This window comes from Canis aureus, chromosome 3, assembly GCF_053574225.1.
Source record: "Canis aureus isolate CA01 chromosome 3, VMU_Caureus_v.1.0, whole genome shotgun sequence".
Taxonomy (NCBI): Eukaryota; Metazoa; Chordata; class Mammalia; order Carnivora; family Canidae; genus Canis; species Canis aureus.
This window is the reverse complement of record NC_135613.1, coordinates 44,314,695-44,337,854: the sequence shown is the minus strand read 5'-3', so window position 1 is coordinate 44,337,854 and position 23,160 is coordinate 44,314,695. Positions and strand designations below refer to the sequence as shown.

Sequence of the window (23,160 nt, the reverse complement as noted above, 5' to 3'; positions counted from 1 at the left end):
TTTTAAAAAAAGGAACCAAAATAAAATGAAATAAGCAAACCAACTAGTCTGATGACAGTGAAAATAACTGCCCCATGACATATGATATAAGGGTAGACTATTTGTGACTGTTAAGACTTACCTGCCTTACACCATACTGAAAAATCTGTTTAAGACTATCAGAAAATAAGAACTAATACCAATTTGTTGAAAACAAGGATGGTAAGAGACACGATCACAGACTGTTAAATTACTATTCCTTTTAAATAACTTCATATAAAAACACATACTATGGAACATGTGGAATGAAGACAAAGACACAAGACAAATGCACATCGTATCTTTTATAAGAATGCTGGTTACATCACAACAAAAAGCCCTGCCATGCAGCTACAAATCAAGAACCTATGTGCAAAAAGCTCAACTCATACAATGTAAACATATTGAAAAGATAAATGCAAAATAAAAAATACCAGGCACATCACACTGAAAGTTTAACAGAACTAAATGAAGTACTACTGAAAATGTGTTCAATTCATAAAACATACATATGATTGAACTTCTGAATAGTACAATTTTTAAACTACTAGAATGAATTCAAATTTATTGCCTGAAATAACAATGTACCCAACTATTCTTCATAATGGCAAATATATTCCATATAAAAACATACTTCGTTAGCAGTTTTAAACTCTCAAATGAAACACATTGGTGATTATAACTATAAAAGAATAAATATACCAAACACTAAATATAATAAAAATTGAACAGACTTATATGGATATTAAAATACTGCATAATGACAAATATCATGTTAACAGAACCTTTTCTGTTATTCTGTGAACATAATATATGAAAATTTTCTATGCCTTTTTCTATTTCTATCAGAAATCTATCACTAGATTTATGATTTCCTTCAAATATTTACTTGCTTATTTTGCCTTTTCTTAAACTTGCTACTATATGTCTTGAATTTCTTAAAATTTAAATGAACTTCGAAATTAAGATCACCAAATAAAGGAATTACATGCTATCAATATGAAAACAAAAAATACTCACAAATAGCCAATAGCACACAGTCAAACTCACATATGCTCTTCAGATGATATCTTTGGCATCTTTTGTGCTCTAAAGCTTTACAACTAATTATTGATACTGAGTAATTTACATGTCTTCAAATGCATTCAGATGGAAGATTTCACTAATAATTAACAAGAAATTACATACCCATATATTATTGAAGTATATTTTATCAGTGGGTCAGAAACCTTTATTAAAAATATGTTTATTTTTTAAAAATCACTTTAATCATTATATGCATCTATTTTTTCAAGATTTTAGAATAGCCTGGGAACATATTAAACACATATTCAGCTGGTAGAAATTAAAGAATAACCTTTCATAATCTCACACTTAGATTTTATATTCCAATGATATCTATTAAAAGTCAATGAAGGGGAAAAAAGGACACATTCTTCCTCATTTTTATTGTTGTTTTTATAGACAAAACTATGAGTGAAATCTGAAAGCAAGTGATCTATATATAGCCTAAATTTGAATATTCTTTAGGTTCACTAAACAGATGCTTTGGTTTATTATGAATGTGAGCAACATAACACACTTAGCATGCTAATATTATAGAGATAGCAAGGGTCCTTTTTCAGGAAGAAATATCCTGTGCTTGCCACGAACTATTTATAAAAAGCTCCCCTCCTGCATCGCTTTGTACTTCTCTGCTGCCAGAAGCTTTGGGTGGTTCAGTGTAAAGAAATTACATTTAGGCAAGAATTTCACAAAGAGGCTGAATTGGAGACTGATGCGTTTTCTGATCTGGTCAATATGACCTGGATATGTCAGGTCATTGTGATATGAACTGTAACTTCCACTGGCCTGTGACCAGCACAAACCCTAACTTCTGGCTTTCCTTGAACTGAAATAGAAGCTGGTGCCTAAGCCATTTGCAAGACTACTGAAGATAGGAATTCCTGGATTGACCAAGGGTAGACAGACATAAAAACTACAAGACAGTAAAAAAAACAAGACAAAACAAAAGAAAAAAATACCCAAATGGGTCCGTTTATAAGCATAGGTGTCTATAAAAGAATATAAAATGAGAAATTTTGTACATAAAAATATAAACTATATAGTTTCACTGTATCTTGTGATCAGATTCATTGTGTTGGCAAAGTTACGTGTCAGAACTACAGTTTTAGGTACAGCATTGTCCACTACATACCTGATGATATGGAATAGATAGATATATGGTAAGAACAATAGGCATAGTTTTTACTGTGGCATGACTACACAAATGATAAATCAAAAGCCAGACACCATGAATATTACTTTTAAACTTTAGGAGACCTGAAAAGTAATCATGCATTTAAACTGACTTGGACTCAGACCTATCTCTTGACCCCACATTTTTTACCCTTTTAAGTTCTAAATCAACACCATCCACCATATTTTAGTTCTCAGTAGTTCAAATGTTTTTTAGATTTGTCTCCCCTTCTTCAAAGTGTAAAAATCTTCTAATACTCTACAGAATGTTGGGAAGTTGGTACATTGGATTCATCTGTAGTAATCATGATTAGACTTCAAAGAATGTCCATTCTCTGTTTAGATAAAATAAAACAAAATAAGAAAGCAAAATAAAAAATCACTCTAAAAGCAAAAGATAAAAGATTTCAAAAACATTTTCTGTCAGGCATGGTTTCTGGACTATAAATTCTTCTGTTACACGACAGTAATACATCTTTTTAGGAAAGAGTAAAATTTTGAACTGAGGTTGCCTCTTCTATTTTCATAACGCATGCCTTAACATTACACTCTAGGAACAGTCTTGGTGACCCTAGACAAGGAAAGACTACAGAATAAGGAGGGGGAAAAAAAAGCAGGAAAAATAAAAAGGAGGAAGTGGGGGAGCAACAGTAGTAATAGAGAGCTTGGAAAAAGAAAGAGTAAAAGGGTAGAGTAGTAAAAACAAAAATTTTTAAATGAAGAAAGAGAAGAGCTGAAATAGTGAAGAGAATGTCAGATCACTATCATGATTTTTCTAATCTAGAAAAATCTAAGAAGCCATCTGTTCCATGTGCCTCCCTTTTTTACAACAAAGCAGCTAGGGCTTAAGGTTACAGAGCTAATTAAACCAGAGTGAGGACCCTGACTTAGTTCTTTAATTTTTCCTAGTCCAACAATCTTTCTATAAAACAATGGAAGGATTAAAAGATATCCTAAATGCAAACTGGCAGGAAAACATGTTCTTTGTTTTGCTTTTTCTACTTGCTGTGATAGTTTTCAGTTAACTAATACATACTCTCTTCTAGTTATTTCTAACCCGTGGGAATATCATAAATATTAAGAACATGAAAATAAACAAGACTGAAGTTATATTTTAGGGGAATGAGATATACTCTTTTAAGCCCAATAACGCACACTTCTAAATAGAGCTTCCAACTCAAAACTGCACCAGCTTTACCCACTTCTATGAGACCATTCAAGCAATTTCAGGGATATTCTGCCTCACATCTGTGAGACTAGGGTTCTGAGAACCTGCAGGTTGTTGAGCTTCTTTGGAGGCATAGAGCAGACTGAGGAATCTTAGACAGTCTTTGAATCACAAGTCAAAAATCCACTTGGTTTTAGCTTTCAAACTCCTAAGGTACATTATTAACTGGAGTACATTCTTGTGGAAACGGACATCGATGTAGACAACAAAAGGGAGGGGTAGACATCCAAAAAAAAAAAAAAATACAGATGACTTAGATTTAGAGGCAGAAAATAACGGATGAGGCAAAAATGCTAAATAAAAAAGTAAAAAAAAAAAAAAGCAAATTGGGTACACTGTTATAAACACTGTGAAATTTGACTTAAAAGAAAAGCAAGTCTATTGCATCACTACAATACGTTTTCCTAAAACAAGAATTCAGCCTTTATTTAAGATTCTGATTTCTATCTTTATTTTTATTTTTTTTACAATTCTGATTTTTAAATTATCAAGATAAATGGTATACAGGGGTATTCTGTTCAAGATGGCAGGTTGAACACGTTGCTCTCTCATCTTTGTAGATACTCTATTAGAATTAAAGTACACAAATAACAAATACACACCCACAACACAGAAGATAATCTGAAAAAGCAAGAGGGAATAAGATTTTGAATTCATTTCTAAGAGACAGAAAACAACTGGAAGAGTGTAGATCAAAGTGGATTAGCAAAGGAAGCTATAGACCAAAGTATCTCCAGAGTGGGCTGTGGCTGAAGAGAAAGTCTGTTTGCCCTGTTTAATACAGTAGAGATGGTGAGTGAAGAAACAGTAGGTAAAAACAGAGGGAGGTATGAGACCTGAGGCTGAAAACCATGAACTATGTGGGATGGGGCTTTTCTAGTTCTCTCCTGTACATGGGAAAGCCTTCACATTAGAACTACCTTTCACACCCAAACTAAGGTTTTGTTTTCAAAATCAACTAAGGAGCTATCCATGGGGTTACCAAGCAGCTATGGGGTGTTAGTGCCTGTGAATACATCTTCCCTCATCTAGCCAGAGCCCTATCTACCCACCCAAGCAATAATCCCTGCCTAGATGCATTGGGCTCCCAAGCTCACCTATTCACCTATTCAGCTCGCCTATTATTTCATTCTAAAACATTAAAGGAAAACAAAGAATTACTAGATATTTGCGGGAAAGTCTGAGATTAAAAAAAGAAAAGCAAGGATAAACAAGAAGAAAACATGATCCTAGAAGAAAGGGAATTCAGAGAATAGGGAAAAAAGAGGATTTTTTTAAACAATGATCCTTTAATTAGTATTTCTATAAGATTTAAGAAAATATTGTATGCATAAAATCAGAATAAAATACCCTGAAAAAAACTTGCAAATTTACAAACATAATAGTAAATAAAAGCTCAACAGAAGCACTAAAAGAATAGGATACAGCAAGGTCTCAAATGTAAAACAAAAGCCAAAACAGAACATATTAAAGAGATAAGAAAGATAGATCTATGCCGAGGGTTCAACATCTAACAGATTCTAAAAAGTGAGAACAAAAGAAACAGGAGGAGAAGAAATTAGCAAAGAAATAACAAAATTTCTTAGATATGACCAGAATCATGGAATCGAAAGTGTCTTCAACTGGTGACCAAGTTAAATGAAAAAGAACATCCCAGACCCATCCTTGAAATTTTATAATATCAAAAATGGAGAGACTACTTTAAATGCAAGAAAACTGCAATTAACCAGTGAGGAGTAAAAATCAGAATGGCATCTGACTTCTTGGAAGCAATACTGGGTGCTAGATGATAAGGCAAGGAATCATTTCAAAGTTCAATTGGAAAAGACTTGTCCAACCTAGAAATTGACACTCCACCAAACTATCAATCAATGAAGGCACAATAAAGAGAATCTCTGGCATGAAGAGACTCTGACCTGACACATACATTTCTTAGGAGGTTACTTAAGGATGTAGTTCATCAAGAAAGAGAAAGAGAATTTAGGAAGCAGCAGTCACTCGAAATCCGTTCAGGAAAAATAGTGACTGATGGCTTGTAGCAATTTTAGAAAAGTATCCAGTGAAGAAACTTATATAATAGTAGCACACAGAAATTCAAAAAATCTTAAAAAAAAAAAAGAAAAGAAATCCTAGAAAAACTAGCAACAACCCACAGAAACTAAAAATGAAGCCAACCTAAAATTTGGCACAATTTTGACCAACAGGTGAAATATTTCTAATATCTTTAAAAAATATATTCTCCTGTGACATTAGTATTCCCAATATTGTCATCAAATATATTACTTGCTCTACAAACAACAGTATTTATATATTCATAGCAGTGTAAATGCAGCTTATTGACTTTCTATTTTTAAATGATTATAGCACAAAGCATACTGTCGATCCTGTCTTAAAGCATAGAATTATACTTACAGAGATTGGGAAGTGGAGGGAGAAATGGATTTTATTTTAAGAAAGGGGGAGAAAGGAGAGCTCCAAGAAGTATTCTCTATTTGATGGAAATAACTGGAATATAAGAAGATTTTTCTGAGGTTGCAGAGTAATTACTGAAAAAATTGATAAAAGTGACAAAACAATATGTGGTAGGGGCATGGGGGAAGGAGAAGGGCAGGAAAAGTATATATATATATGATATATATATATACCATATATATATATATGATTAAACCTTCATTATAGCCAGAAATTAATAATAACTATATTTCATAGTAGTAGAAGCATATTATTTTTTAAGATTTTATTTATTTATTCGTGACAGAGAGAATAAAAGGCAGAGGGAGAAGCAGGCTCCGTGCAGGGAGCCCAATGTGGGACTCGATCCCTGGTCTCCAGGATGACACCCCAGGCTGAAGGTGGTGCTAAACCGCTGGACCACCGGGGCTGCCCACATTATATTATTGTTAGAAATACAAAGGTGATCTGCCAGAAAAATTAAAAGAAAACCAGTTTAAAGTAATAGCATTTGGAGAGCAAGACTAAGGGTAGGTAGGAGGAGAGGAGGACACTGTATTTTGCATAAATATTCTTCTATACTATTTCACCAGTAAACCATGCACATTGTTCATATGGTAATACGAAAACTTTTTTTTTAATAATATCCCCAGACAACAGACATATACAATCATGTTTCCTACAGCATTATTTATAATAAACAGAAAAAAGCTTTTAAACAGTTTAAATATCCATCAGTAGGGGGATAGACATATTAATTGTGATATATTTATAGGATGGAATATCATGGGCTAGTACACATAGGAAAACTATGTTAACTGTATCAACATGGAAAGATCTCAAAAAACAATGCTGAGAACAAAAATAACTTTTGAATGATATGGATGTCATGAACAGTAATAATAACCCAAAGTGTTATTGTCCATTGGTCATAGTTGCATCTATGCAGGTGTGGGAAAGTATAAAAGCACAACCTAGACAAATACATACTATATTCTTGGAAGTGGGTGCCCCTATGAAGGGAAGGAGGCACTGAAACTACTGAGGATAACAAGCAGGACAAACATTATAATTTTTATTTAAAAAATGAGGCAAATATGGATTTAAATTAATTATAAGCCAAAAGGAATGAAAATTGCAAGCTAAGTGGAAAAGATTAATTTTAGGGACCATTTTAGATATCAAGTTGGATGTCTAAGGAATTTTAAGTATAGGTTAGTTTCATGAAAACTAATGCTCAGGGGTGCCTGGGTGGTTCAGTTGGTTAAGCATCTGCCTTCAGCTCAAGTCATGATCCCAGGGTCCTGGGATTGAGCCCTGCATCGGGCTCTCTGTTCAGCAGGGAGTCTGCTTCTCCCTCTCCTTCTGTTCTCTCTTTCTCTCAAATAAATAAAATATTAAAAAAAAAACAATGTTTAAAAATAATCTGAATTTGGAGAACAAATTAAAGAAATCATGTAAAAAATTATCTCCTCTGAAAATACTATACATGTTTTTAAGAGCAATGGGCTGTCACAGTCCACTTGCTTTGCAATATGCAGTAGGTTTTTTTGTGTTTGTTGTTTCCTTTTGTTTTAAAATTGGATTTATCACCTTTTGCTTATCCACTCATAATTTGGTAATTATTTGGCTTGTTTCCACATTTTGGGTATTATGAACAATGCTGCTATGAACATTCATGTATAAATGTCTGCATGATTTCATTTCTGTTGGATATATACCTAGCAATGGAATTGTTGGGTCATACAATAATTCTGTTTAACTACTAAAGAATAATTAAAGACCATTTTCCCAAAAGGCTGCATCATTTTACATTCCCACCGGAAGAGTACAAGTTCTGATTTCTCCATTTCACCAACACTTACTGTCTTTTTGATCATAGCCATCCTAGCTAGTGTAAAGTGGTATCTTGTGGTTTTGGCTTGTATTCCCCTAAGAGCTAATGATGTTGAGCATATATTCATTAGTGCTTTTTGGCCATTTATATATCTTCCTTGCAGAAATGTCTATTCCGATATTTACTCATTTGTTAAATTTTTCAAAAATATACATAACATAAAATTTAGCATTTCAACTGCTTTTAAGTGTACAGTTTAGTGGCATTAGTTACATTACACAATACACTGTTAATATGGAACCGATGGCAAGGGCAGCAGTTTGAGTCTGATGCAGTTGGGTTTAACCCAGGTTTTTACAACTAGAGACTAGATGATCAAGAGAAGCTACTGAACCACTCTGAGACTCAGTATGGTCATCAGAACATTTAAGACTATTAGGCCACGAGAGAGTTAAATAAAATAAATGAATATGAAAGCAAAGAGCCAATAGTAAATTTGCCTTAACCTCATTAGAAATACAGCATGAGTTACACTATATTATTTTTCCTTAAAAAAGTACATTTTTAGTTATTTAGAAGATTAAAGTAGAAGAGATTTTTTTTTGTTATTGAATTTTAAAAGATTAGATTTTTATCATTAATAAAAATCTTGGAAATCATATTCTGCTTCACTTTTCAAATATTCATATTATATTCCAAAACTGAATTATTCCTATGTTATCTGTGTACCTGTTAAGCCCTAGAAATACACTAAGCATCTTGAAGACTAGTTATGCTCAAATAATATCTTGTCAGATTATAGTCAAACATTTTCAGAGGGAAATAAATCAATCTTACAAATAAGGGTATATTCACACCCACAGTATCTCAAAAATTCTTCGCGTTTCTTAAGTTTACTAGAACATGGAAAAATTGAGTGATATTTCATTCTCCTTGTGAATAATATCTGTCAGATGATCTGCTGCAACATTGTGCTCATCTTCAGAGCGCGTGTGTGAGACAGCAGGGTAGCACATAGTCTACAAACGTTCACTGACTCAACCTCTATCCACCAAGGGGTTCCTTTGAGCCGGTCATCTTCCGGAAAGGGGTAAGATCACTTGATGCAGGTTCAAACTTCATATGCTGAGGTGAGCCTGATTGTTTCCCTGCCCTGGTAAACATTTAGAAACTATTTTCATGGTGGTGCATAGGGGAGATTTCAGAGCTTCACTGAAGAGAGAGAATTTGAGCTTCTCTTAAAGGGACAGTAAGATGGTTATTCCCACATTCAGATATACCCGTATAGTGACATTTAAAAATTTTTATTGACAGAGGTACCTGGGTGGCTCAGTCAGTTAAGTGTTTGCCTTTGGCTCACGTCATGACCCCAGGGTCCTGGGATCAAGCTTCAAGTCGTGCTCCCTGCTCAGTGGGAAGTCTGCTTCTCCCTCTCCTTCAGCCTGCCACTCCCTCTGCTTGTGTTTTCTCTCTCTCTCTCTCTCTCTTTCTCTCAGATAAATAAATAAAATCTTTAAAAATATAAAAATAAAATTTTTACTTACATATATAGTTTTTGACCAAAAAAATTGCTCATATTAAAAGAAAGAACTATTCATATTTAAGACAAATAGTCTCCTCCTTTAATCTCCCTATTTTCAGTTTGTGAATGTGCTACAATCCTTCCTACCTCAGGGCTTTGTATTTGAAGGTGGCTTTGTCTGGGCTCTACCTCTCCACCACAAAAACTAGTCAATGACTACTCATCTTTCAGAGCCTAGCTTTCCTATCTGTACCTCTCATCCCCATCCATCCCACACAATAAGCTCAGCATACTGGATCCTTTTCTTTCACAATATGTAATTTATAAGTATTAGTATGTTATATATATCATTTATACATTATTATTTCCATTATCATTGATTAATGCTTATTTCCACACTAGACTGTCCACTCCAGGAGTTTCAGTTTTCCTAATCAGTAAAACCTGAAGGTATAATATAGTGATTAGGAGAGGATAGGTATTCAATAAATAGCCTGTGAATGAATGAGTGAAATGAACTAATGAATTAATTTTAAAATGAATAAACTATTCTGGAGATGGTAAAGAAGACAAGTTCTTTCTATTGTGCTTTCCACTCAACCACTCCTCTATAACCTTACCATCTTATTTCCCAGATAGTAAGGAGAATCTCTGAAAAATTTGTTTCCCAAGATCCTAGCAACATCCTAGACTTACATATAAATACTCACTATGTGCTTATTGAATGAATGAATACATATGGCTTAAATATCACTATAGCTACATTAAATGTTACTGTGTGAATCCATAATGGAAGAGACAGGGGAGGAACAAATATTTTACTAATTGAAAAAATCATGAGTTCTGTTTAATGAAAGGAGGATTCCACGGCTTAAAGTGCATAAGGGCATAGCTGAGAGGTTTACAGTATGGGACTGAGTGGGCTCAAAACAAAGTCAAGTTTCTATAAAGAGAATGATCATCTTGTGCTGCCTGGTCTAAGGATAAGACCTTATCATTTCTGCTGAAAGATTACAATTGTTTGTACTATTATATCTACAATATCACAAATTTGCTTATTTGTTTATTGATAAGCTATAGAGCAGTGTTTTTCTCACTGTAAGTCATAGGCCAGTAGTATATGACATCAGTAGTTGCAACCAGTATTTTTTTAAAAGAAAACAGAATTTTGAAAACAGACCACTGCATATAACAAAATCATTTCAGTTTGGCATATTGACATCTATGCATGTACTAGACTGCAAGGTAAAATGTATTTCTTACTGTAGGTCATGGTCAAATTTTAAAAAAAAAATTGAAAGTCACTGCTCTGGAGAAGAATGACTAGTGAAACAGGCCCCATAGTCACACAAATGGGCAAGCCAAGCCTGGTTCTAAAACAAGATACCTAACCACTATAAGCTTCAATTTTTTTCTTCTATAAAATGGAAATAATGATCTTTATCCCACCATGTAACTGAAAGAATAATAATTTAAAAAATCTAAATATGTAAAATAATGATAACTAATAGTTACTGAGACTTTACCACACTACCAGTATCATCTTCTTTAATCTTCAAAACAACCTTATGAAGTAAGTTCCATTAAACCTCATTTTACAGGAAAGAAAGCTAAGATACTGGGGATTGAAGCAAAAATCTTAATGCATATAAGAGTATACTGTATCTCAGTGAATTGCACATATATGAACGGGCACTCTTAATTACCAGCAATGCTTTAATGAATCTCTACTTTAATACTTCCCATGTAGCAAGAGTTCAACATGTATTTGTAAGGAGTAAAACATACCTTAGGAACTCAGAGCATTTTCACAATAAATTAAACAGTAAAACGCTCTGGAAATTAAAAGGGGAGAAATTCTTCTGAACTACTTTTGTTAAAGGAAGGTTTGGGGAAAAAGAGGTTTTCACCAATGTGGAGGAGGGGCAGTCCGTGGAGGTTAAGGGGACACAAAGGCATGATCAAGGCCCAGGCACAGAAGATATAGAATATGTAGGTTGGTAACAGATTGTAGAGAGAAGTTACTGAGTACTAGCTTAAAGGGAGTGTACTTTAACTTGTAGCTAAAAGGAAGCCACTGAAGACTTTTAACAGTAACTAAGGATAAAGATGTAATCATTGAGACTGTTCAATAACCTCCATACGATTTCTATTTAAGACATTGTAGATATATTTTTACATGAAAACTGAATTCTATTTTCTCAATTTTATGGGTGGAAACCCAACCTTGCTTCAGGGGAAATTATGAGAATTAATAAAATATCGGTTAAACTCTAGAGTTTTCTGAGAAATTCTAAGATGTTTGGACAAGTAATTTTATTATAGCTGCCTAATTTATAAAGTACTTAAGCTTGAAAAAAACTATGTACTTAAATGTAAGCTTTTATAGGATAATTGCATTTTTTCAGGTTGTAGTGTTTGAGGACAGTATTATTTATATAGTTTTTCGTTGACTTAAATAATTATGAAACTAATTAGAGGGATTAAAAATATTGATTCCAGCCTTTACCTAAAGACAATTGATTTACACCAAAAAAGTATATCTAAATATCTGTTTGCCATCAGATTGAACCCTTAATATTCTAATATTTATTATACACTATGACACAGAAGATGTCTATATGTGTGTGTGTATATATATATTTATATTTAATTTTCATATGGAATACTACCTACTGAATTTTGTTTCATTCTAATTTCAAATCCCTGTATTCTGCTATTTTTGAAAATACGTAATGAACAGAACTCATATTTAAATGAATTGAATAATATAAGATTCAAACCTTATTCTTAAAATATTTCAAACCTTAAAAATGTTTGATGCTATATAAGGCATAGAGCATCTAAATTGCAATCTTATATATTTGGGGTTAAAAAAATTAAAAATGGGACCTTCTGAAAATTAAGTCCTTGTGCCCAGGAGCAGTTCTTGGGGTTTGGAACATCTTCCCAAAACAGCTTTTTCATTCTACAAAGAATAAACAAAAAACATTCATATTGAAAATGTTCACAGTTAATGCATAAACTAGAAATTAATCTCTAGATCAGCTATTGCTCAGTAGAATATGATTCATTTTCACATGCTATCCCATGAAGATTTCTACCAACATTATATCTAGATCAAAGTTAATAATCTCTATAATAATAAAATAACCAACATTTATTGAAAGCTCTGTGCCAGGCACTATGCTAAAGGCTTTATGTGGATTTCTTCTGGAGAAATAATATATTAAAAGTGGCCATCAGGGCACTTGGATGGCTCAGCTGGTTAAGCATCTGACTCCTGATTTCAGCTCAGGTCATGACCTCAGAGTAGTGAAATTGAGCCCTGCCTCAGGCTCCATGTGGAGCAGGCCCAGTGAGGAGCCTGCTTAAGATTCTCCTCCTCTCCTTCCACTGCTTTCCCCTCTGCATTCTGTCTCTCTCTCTCTCTCTCTCTCTCTCTCAAAAAAAAAGGGGGGGGGCATCAAGAGTTTCAGAAACAATTCTACTTGATATAGCCCCATCAGTCCACTTGACTAAAAGGTATATTCAGATTCTAAAATCTCCCATCCTTCTTTTTTTTTGCTATTAGACAAAAGTTTCTGCAGAGATTTAACACGTGTGAAATAATTTCATAGGTCTAAGTCTTTTGGCACGTGGTGATATGGCACCCTGCAACCAGAAGAAACTCAAGGCCATTTGCCAAACCAGACAGGCTGGGGAACCACATACTGCTGATTTTTAAAAACTGGAGTGCTTCCTAATCATAAATGAACTGACCACTTCAGCTAATCTTCACCGCTCAAAGTCCTTAACCCAAATAGTACAGCTCTAAAAGCCATTTTTGCCATCTCTGAGAACACAGTGCCTAGGATTTCCTGTTATAAGCTTACTATTTCCTGAATGTATTTACATTTAAAAAATGAATTTCTTCCATGACGTTTGTGTTGTGCCAGCAAAACAGAATGTGGTTTCCTGAAAACAGGTCTTTTCTTTTTAGGCCATCTTAATTGTATACTGAATAACACATAAATGTATTTAGGATACTTTAATGTTTCTGATTTGGGTTTTAAATCAAGGTTTAAATATGCTCAAGGGCTTTTGTCATAAAGATTCATTACACCAAGTACAATACCTTTGGTGTGATATTAACAACGTTCCAAGCAGTAAGATTGAAGAGGAAATAATTATCAGCAAAATTACATATAGACCTGCATCATTCTGGTGTTTTTCAATATCATCTGAAAAAGAAATACAATTCACATGATTCAGAAGCTTGAGGGAATAATAACATCTTTTTGTATCAAAAATTACAGCAGACTTTTTCTGATTTCACTATAAGTCTGTATTACCTTTAAAGATATAAAAATAAGAAAAGATAAAAGTATAGTTATGATCACATTAATGAAATCATTATTTTATGCAGAATTATGCTTACTGTAAGTTAGCAAAACATTTTTTAAAAGTATTTTTTGCTAATAAATAAATAAATAAATAAATAAATAAATAAATTTTTGCTGATTCCATGTGATCAGTTTAGGTTATATGAGTCAAAGTGCCAATTAAAGTTGTTCTGATGACTCTGTCTCAGAATCTGCTTCTAGAGAAGCCAACCTTCAACACCTGCCAATCTCTACCTTGTTTGCTCCACATACATTGATCTTGCTTTTCTTGAGCCACCATGCATGCTCACTCTTCAGAACCTTTGCACTTGCTATATCCCTTTGCCTAAAATGCTATTCTCTTTTGGTACTTACATGGCTTGACTTAAATGTCACCTGCACAGAGAAAAAGACCAATTCTGGCCATCCTAAGTAAAGCATCACATTTTATCATTATTTAAAAAATATTTTATTCATTTATTCATGAGAGACACACAGACAGAGGCAGAGACATAGGCTGAGGGAAAAACCTTCAGGGAGCCTGATGGGGGCCTTGATCCCAGGACACCTGGATCATGACCTGAGCCAAAGGCAGATGCTCAACCACTGAGCTACCCAAGTGCCCCTAAAGAATCACATTTTAACTCTATCCTTTCATCTTACCTTTATTTTACTTCATGGCACTTATTTTTTATTATTATTAAATTAGTCCTTTTATTAATTATTACCAATTGCCACTCTTATGTTATTTATTTTTCATTGATTTTGGGGTTTTTTTGAGCCCAAGTAATTTTTTAAAGTTTTTATTTAAATTCTAATTAGTTACCATGTAGTGTAATATTGGTTTGAGGAATAGAATTTAGTGATTCATCACATAACATACAACACCCAGTGCTCATCACAACAAGCATGGCACTTCTTCCACTCTGCCATTATATTATACATGATTTATTTACTCTCACTCACATTCGAGCACTAGGTGTTAAGTTCCGTAAGGACAAAGACTGATATTTACTATTCAAGTCCCAGTTGTGTCCAGCCCGTATGTGTCAAATAATAAATGAATGAATGTTTATAATTATTTGAATTCTAAAACCAGGCAAAATATTTCTCTCTTGAAACTTCATTATTAGTTTGCTTGGATTTGAAGATAATTTATGCAATAATCGCAAAATCAAAATGTTGATATTCTATTAAGATGAATCAGGAATTTAAGGGGCACAGTGAATTTACTTCTATAACTATTTTTCCAGTTTTATTTTTAGAGGAAAAATGTTTCCTTTAAAAGACTGATTAAAATTTAAAGGCTCCTAAGTATGTACCCCAAAAAATATTGTTTGGAGTAGATGCATTTATATCCACAGAAAATTACTATTTTTCTAATTAGTCTTTCTGATATGTTTTATTATACTACTGTACATTTTCCTTTATTTTGTTTCCATTAATTTTTTACCCAATTTGAGACTGAAAATTTTAATTTTCAGTACTACCACCAAGGAACCCCATACCCTTACTGTCACTCCTTAGCACATCTATTTAAGACTCTGGACTCATCCATGACTCCACTGAAAAGAAAATAAGATGGTAATATAACTGCTAATTGAGTGAGAAACTACACATCTGTGTAAAAAGAAACCAAAAGGAAAATTCTTACCTTGGGTAAAACTATTAATTGTCTTCGGTTTCCCTACTCCTTCCATAAATACTGGGTAAAGACTGAACTGATACTTCTCAATGGGGATAAAATGATCTGAGGAGAAAAATATATTAAAGGGTCATTCCTATTGAATTAATATTAACATGTGAAACATATATAAAAAAAATTTTAGGTGACTCTCCTATCTTTCCAAACATAGAAATAAGTTATTTATGGATTGAAACTGATGATGAAGAGAGTTTCAAAAACAACCTAAGCAATCCAAATTCTCCAACTAATAACAATAATTTTCAAATAATTTTTGAAAATATTACCCAGAGACAGGATATTCCAATTATCAAAGGCATGATCCAATGATACCCAGTTTGATCAAGCTCACAGTGTATGTTACATCCACTTTCCCTTTCCAGGACAATATGCCCTACCTTCCTTCCCATATCCCCAAAGCTAGCAATATTCCCCTTTCATAAGCATTTAGCTTACTTATTTTCCCCCATTCAAGGCAGCTAAGAGACTGAGTCTTATGAAATACAAAGAAGTGGAGGTGGGGGCCAGGAGTCCCCTTGCTTATCCAGGAGTCCCCCTGTGAGGGGGACAACCATCTGTATAGCAAAGTTCGAAACGAATCAATCAGTGATGTATCATTTTTACAAATGTTAATAATATATAAATATTCCACGAGGGATAAATCTCTTTGAAGCCTAAATTATTTATTTCCATGGTTTAAAAAAAAGCACAGAGACTAACCGTCTGGACAACAGTAGTAATGAACTGAATCTAGTTCTCTAACAATCATTTCTATTTGCCCTGATGCTAAATTCTAGGGTCTTTGGAATGAAATAGAAGTAAAAGTCTCTGGAGTGATACTGTATAATAGGGTCATAGCAATCGTTAGGTGCCCTACTAAAATCTTACTCAGACTTGGAGATACTGTATTGTGCACGTTTACTTCATATTTTAATCACTTCCTGGGGCAACCAGTCTACTTTGGGGAGTTTATGCTGCCTACATCACTAAGTCCTAAATTTGTATACCTTTAGCCTGGCATTCCCACTCACTGTTATTGGCAATTATAAGTTGGTACACAGATTTGGGAAAACAATTTAGTGGTAGATATCAAAAGCCATTAAAAAATAGCCTAGAAAAAAAAGTAAAGCTGGAAGCAACAAAAATGTTCTCAAATAAAAGGTTTAAATAGACTTAGGAATAAAATGCTATATGATCATTAAAAATAATGGTTAAAAGGATTGGGGAGAAAATAGAAATATGTTTGTGGTATATCAAATGAACAAATTAGAAGAAAAGTGATAGATGATATGATTACAACTGTGTAAAATATTTTAAAAGGATCAAATGAGGGCAGCCCACGTGGCTTAGTGGTTTAGCACAGCCTTCAACTCAGGGCATGATCCTGGAGACCTGGGATCGAGTTCCATGTCGGGCTCCCTGCATGGAGCCTGCTTCTCCCTCTGCCTGTGTCTCTGCCTCTCTCTCTCTCTCTCTCTCTGTGTGTGTGTGTGTGTGTCTCATGAATAAATAAATATAATTTTTTTTAAAAAAGGATCAAATGAAACAGAATTGAATGTTTATTATAAAGTGATAGGGGCAGCCCCGGTGGCACAGCGGTTTAGCGCCGCCTGCAGCCCAGGGTGTGATCCTGGAGATCCGGGATCGAGTCCCACATCAGGCTCCCTGCATGGAGCCTGCTTCTCTCTCTGCCTGTGTCTCTGCCTCTCTCTCTCTCTCTGTGTTTCTAATAAATAAATAAATAAATAAATAAATAAATAAATAAATAAATAAATAAATCTTTTTTTAAAAAAGTGATAGAATTATATGTGGTAAGATGGTACTATCATCTATATTTTTGAAGTTTTCATTAACTGGCTATCTTACTTAAATTAATAATCACGCTCATGCTAATCCATAAGAGAAACTTATTAAAGCACAGCAAACTTACCGTGGATATAATACTTTTTCACAGATGGAGGGATCCTAAGCCATTTGATTTCACTGTCTTCATTAAGAATTTTCCACTCAGTAATAAAATACGTCAGATAGTAGTCACTGGGTGTTAGCGTCCAGGAAAGAAGCACACAAGTGCTGTTTAAAGGATATGCACTGAGTGACTGCACAGTATTTACTGAGGGGAAAAGAAGGAAATTTGTTTTTAAATTCAAAATTAATTTTAAAAAATCTAATACATTTGAGGCGCATATATCTATTGGAGAAAGGGTAAAGGAAGAGAAGGCTAAGATCTACATCAGTAAATACAATGCAATTATTTTTATACTACAGAGTCACATATGCAGAAAGATGTGGGAACATATGCCATGGAGGAAAAACCAAAATGGGATTTTTTTGGATAGAGGCAAGAAAGTTGCTCTCCACTGGAATACTGCACAAGCCTATTCACCCTCTACTTCCTTCCAAACTCTTCTTTCCTGCTAAGAGAGTTGAGCTTTCAAACAAATCTGATTATTTAACACCCTCCACAGAGTCCCATGTAAAAGCCTCCACTGGATCTCCACATGTGAGGATAAACTGCCTACCATGTCTGGGCCAAGCCTCAGGCTACCTCCCAGCCTTTCGGGATTTTCTGCTGGTTTCTGAATGGTTTCTGAATGCTGAGACTGTTACACTTTTTCTCACATTGGAATTCCCACCACCTAACACAGTGCAGCAGTCAATAAATATTTCTAAAACATACTAGTTGAAAATATTTTAAATGTAAAACATTGCACAAGTGCTATGGAACTTACAAGAAGCTTATGACATATGTACAAAAGTAATCATAATGTAAGGCAAGATATAAAATACCTTAAGAAAGGTAGGAAGCACCTTGATTTAGGACATATCTCATTAAAGCAATAAGCAAAGACTTCATGGAAGAGATTAGTAGAGGTACAGAAGATTTGAATTTTTCATTACAAAATTACACTCTGAATATGTAATCCAGATTAGAAACTCCTACTAAAGATAGTTCTCAATTCTCTAGTTAATCAAATATAACAAAATTAATGAAAGAAGGTTCACCACTCTTATTAAATGAAGTACAGGTTAATTTTCAAGTCTGAGCAATTACTTATATCCATATAATATATAATACTATTACATATATGTAATAAATATAACCCACACATGTCCATGTACTTATTTATACATATATATACACACAGAGAGAGACAAGGGAAGAGATTGATTTACATACATTTTCCATTGATCTAAAAGGTTTAAGTATCAGATTTGCTAGAATATTCTTATTTATCATAATACTATTTCAACATGGTTCTATCACATGAAGACTCAAGGACCATATTACATCATCAGAGTACAATCTGCATTGTTATTTTTCAGAAGAGTCTCTCAGATTCAGAGAATTGCAGGTTTCTTGGAGATCATTTAGAATGGGAGGATTATGTAAAGATTAAATACTAAAAGGGGCATAGGTTTACTACCCTGCATCCTTTCTTACCTTTGCTCATAGGCCATGAGAATGTTAAATTAAAATTCACAGAAGAAGCACCAATTGAATTGACAGCCAGAACTGTAACAGAATGTGCTTGCTCTGTCCACAGGAAAGTGAATTTAGTGTGATTTCCCACATCTTCTGACCATGTTCCATTGCGGGAAGTATGATGTTTTACCACATATTTTCTCACACTGCACAATGAGTCATTTTTCATCAGAGGCTGTAGTAAACATAAAAATTGATTAGTTTAAGGGCTCCAGTGCTTTTTATACCAACCAAGCTCATGAATTCTTCTTATACATTCCCCACTGGGAGGCAGGGTCAGACCAGGACAAGCCCTGTCTAGTTCAAGGCTGAGGGATGGGATGGTGAGGTAGGATAGAATCCCTCTCTGACCACTGATGCAATAAAGGCATCTGGGTGGGTATGGAACACAGGAGATTTATTTTCTTCCTTTTATTTTTTTCCCTTAAGTCTCAGAGAATAAATCATTTAAAGATAATTAAGTATGGATACAATTAGGACACTTTCATGCCAAGAAGTTTCACACTAATTTTAGAGAAAAGAGAGAACAACAAGGAGTCAAGAGTTTCCTCATCGAAAAAGCAAACAAGGAATAACACTCTAGTTCTATAAACAAGAAAGAGCTGAAAAGATGTTCATCATCATTTATGTTAATCCCAGTAAGATTTATCATTTGTTTTCTTCTAATCTGTTGCTAATTCAAGTTGCAGAAGCTATCAGAATTGTGTATATTGATCACACCCCAGAATTTCTGTCCCATAGTTTAAAAAAATCATACCAGATCACTGATGATTCCAGTTTAAAATATATGCCTAGTCCAATTCTGCTCTTCCAATCTACAGAGTATTAACAATATGCCCCACTTGCCACATTACCATCACCTGTTTCAAATAAGATTAAGGGCTTTCAGTCCCTTATAAACCTACAGAAAATGACTCTCTACAATAAACTGGAACAGTGCCTCTCAATATATTTTTTTGTCACCAAGAATCTTCTACGTCAAAAATAATAACAACAACAACAAAAAAATACAAACACATATACGTGTATCCCTGCAGGGTGTGGAACAATCTGGGTAGGTGAGGAGTAAGATTTGAGTAAGCATAATCCAGTCCAGCCCTACATCAGGAAACTGAGGCTGAAGAGTCTAAGTGACTTTTACAAAATAATGCTGTCCGAGCTCTAATATGTTCAGCTGAGAACAGAATGAAGTTCCCTCCCTCTGTGCCTGGGCCCTCTCCTCATAGCTCTCTGCAATCATATCTCACAACGAAAACAAAATGTGGGGCTGCAGAGCCTAAAAATGACAGGATTCCGAACAACAAAGTAAATCTTTTATGAGTATAAAAATTAAATTTAAGAATAATATAAAAAGTAGGAATACCTTCCAAAGTAAAGTAACATTTCTCTCTTTTCGGGAGGTATCTTCATCAATCATTCTCCAAAATTCAGGTCCTCTGGTAGGAACTGCAAAACAACAAGCAGCCTAGGTTGTATACATGTTTTCGGAAGGAACCTTTTCTAGTCATATTTGAAACACACCCTTGTGCATTTTTAAGACACATTTACAGAATCTCTACAGACCTTTTATATCCATGATGACTGTGTAGGCTGGACTACTCCAATTACTCCAATATCCCAGCCCATCCAGCCTCTTACAGCGCACCTGAACAGCATAGACTGCACACAGCTCTGGCACCGGGACACTGGCAGATTTCGATTTTGCATCATACACCTCATACATCTGTAAAGTAAGGCCAAACATTAGACTAATCATTACTATCACCTACGTAGCTAACAGGTCCTGAACTGCATTCTACGTACAACCTTAATACTATGCCAAAACTCAGAAAGAACTGATTTTGTGTTTTCTGGCTTGAGAAATATTTGTAGTAGGCTTGGATTATGAGTTTCTTCAAGTTAAGGATTGTCTTAGTCATCTTGTTTCCTTTTCAGGACAAGATCTGGACTGGCCTACAGGCAGCCTCACTCTCCAGTCACTCTTAACTCTGCTACTAATCTCTGTCCACTAATCCTCTAGCCACAAAAACTCACAGTAATTTTAACCTAGTGGTTACATAGTGGTATCTCTGATATTTAGTCTCCTCAATAAGCTGGTAAGCTGTCACATTCCTTTCAGCTAAAATCTTTATTACCTAATGACATAGTTAGGATTCCTGATATTTCTGGATCTTCACAGACTGCCATCTAAAAACTGACGTGGCCAGTCATCATAGCACGCTTACCACTATGGACGTGATTTGGGTTGTTTGATTAAAGCAGCTTCTTCCAAAAAAGTATCTCATTGAACATGCATGTACTAAAGAATATTATTAGATGTTAAAGGAAAAAGGGTTCCTTAGTAAAATGAAGTTGTGAAACACAGGATGAAACAAAAGTCACAAATAAATTCACAAATGCTTCTTTAATGCAGGACCTCTCTGAACCTTTAATATGTAACATAATGTGATTCTGTACTAGGAACACTTAGGGATGCCGGGTTTCCTAAGTTGATTCAGCCATGCAATCTTTTGTCAAGGAATACTTTATGGGATCACACTCACTTTGGGAAATGATGGATTGCAGGAAATGTCATTCCTTAGAAGAGTTAGACCCTAAAGCAATCTATTTAACAAAAATGGTTACAGAATACAGGAAGATGTACTTTTATGTCAATAAAATAAATCTTATGCAATACAGTTATTAAAATAGTTGTAAGAAATAACATTTAGTGAGGCAAGCTGAAGACATTTCTAGGTAAAAGGTACCTTCCACTGTACTTCTTTTCCATTTAAGCCGTAGCGAATCTGGAACTTAAGATTATTCTCTGGAAAGACTGGCTTTTCCCAAGATATTTTCAATAATCCAATTTTTACAGTAATTTCTGCTTTCACACTGGATGGAGGCAGCGGTTTCACTAGAAATTTTAAAAATAGTATAATGTAACAGAAATTTAAACAGTGACAATATCTTTAAAATGTCACTATGATGTTAGAACTTTGATACTCAACATTTATTTATTTATTTACTTACTTTTTAAAATATTTTATTTTATTTATTTGACAAAGAGAGTGTGTGCACACAAGCAGGGGGAGTGGCAGGTAGAGAGAGAGGGAGAAGCAGGACCCTGGGATCACAACCTGAGCTGAAGGCAGATGCTTAACCAACTGAGCCACTCAGGTACCCTTATACTCAGTATTTGTAAAGCAATATCTCTTTCTCAAAGCTTTCTCATTCATTATCTCACTTGATCTCCTATAATTTTATGTGACACATAAAAAAGGATTATCTCTATTTTGCAAATAGATTGATAAAAAAAATCAATACATTGACCATGTCACTCTGCAAGTAACAGAAACTGAGCCATTAGTTCTGCATGCAAAAGATTCCATACTGAACATATAAGTATCGGTAGCATACTCTGTTCTACATAGAGCTTTAATAAAAGGAAAAATATAACACGCATTCATTTCCACATGTGCGAATTTCAAACAGTTCTATTATTAAGTATTTCTAGGCCATGGTCGAGATAGTCTTATAGAGTAAAGCCCTGGTTCTCTATCATCTAAGGAAAAGAGGCTTTTGAAGGACAGAAATAGAGGCAAAGATGATCAGAAGGGCAAGAGCTTTCAAAAAAAATTAAAAAGTAAAAGACAATAAGCAAACTCAACAAAAAAAAAAAAATAAGCAAACTCAACGTATTTGGGAACTAAATGTCCCAAAGTCCCAGAGTACACTAGTGTGAACTCTGAAGCTCTGGACTTCATCAATAATACCTTAGACTGTTGATAACCAAAACCCCTAAACTTTCTCATTACTATAAGAGTTCTCATACTTATTCAATTCTTCACATATGAAGAAGACATTCTTCACCAACAGTAAGATGACACGCATTTTGTCTCCTGGAAAGATAATTTCTCCTCAGAAAAACTATGTATGTTTGAGAGACACTAAGATTGTACTCAACTGAATCATACAGATGTCATATGGATATAATCCATGAATATCTAGTTTATGGAAAGGATGCTTAAAGTACAAGAGTTTGCATGATCCCCACAACACACACACTGGGAAGGTAGGAGGAGCTTTTCACGTTTTATGGGTGATAAAATAGTCACAGAGCACTTACATACATGTCTAGCCCCTGTTCACAAAGTAGTAACAGATTGAGCTGGCATTTGAATCTCCACATTGTTTTCTAGTACTAAGTAGTTAATAGAATCGAACTCCTTATTGTAGTACTGAAAAGAATAACATTGAAGGTTTGGATAGCAGATAGAACTGAATCCATGTTGCATTTGTCACATCTTACATGTGAGATTACATCTGTGCATATTTGTGGAGTAGAGAGT

At 34.3% G+C, this 23,160-nt stretch overlaps 1 protein-coding gene across 5 annotated transcripts in view; it reads right to left on the bottom strand.

Moving 5' to 3' along the window:
• The window catches only part of LEPR (leptin receptor), a 93,136-nt gene that overhangs the window by 7,215 nt on the left and 62,761 nt on the right, over positions 1-23,160 (bottom strand). For 3 of the 5 annotated variants that reach the window (XM_077892161.1, XM_077892160.1, XM_077892162.1), the window contains 8 exons: positions 21,577-21,725; positions 20,393-20,552; positions 20,193-20,275; positions 18,788-19,004; positions 17,273-17,455; positions 15,313-15,408; positions 13,412-13,517; positions 12,187-12,262 (listed from right to left, as the gene is read on the bottom strand). In XM_077892161.1, the coding sequence (XP_077748287.1) occupies positions 12,187-12,262; positions 13,412-13,517; positions 15,313-15,408; positions 17,273-17,455; positions 18,788-19,004; positions 20,193-20,275; positions 20,393-20,552; positions 21,577-21,725 (1,070 nt within the window). Of the gene's footprint in view, positions 1-308; positions 2,592-4,419; positions 8,926-12,186; positions 12,263-13,411; positions 13,518-15,312; positions 15,409-17,272; positions 17,456-18,787; positions 19,005-20,192; positions 20,276-20,392; positions 20,553-21,576; positions 21,726-23,160 lie in introns of those variants that run through there. The other 2 variants (XM_077892164.1, XM_077892163.1) reach the window with 2 other exon arrangements.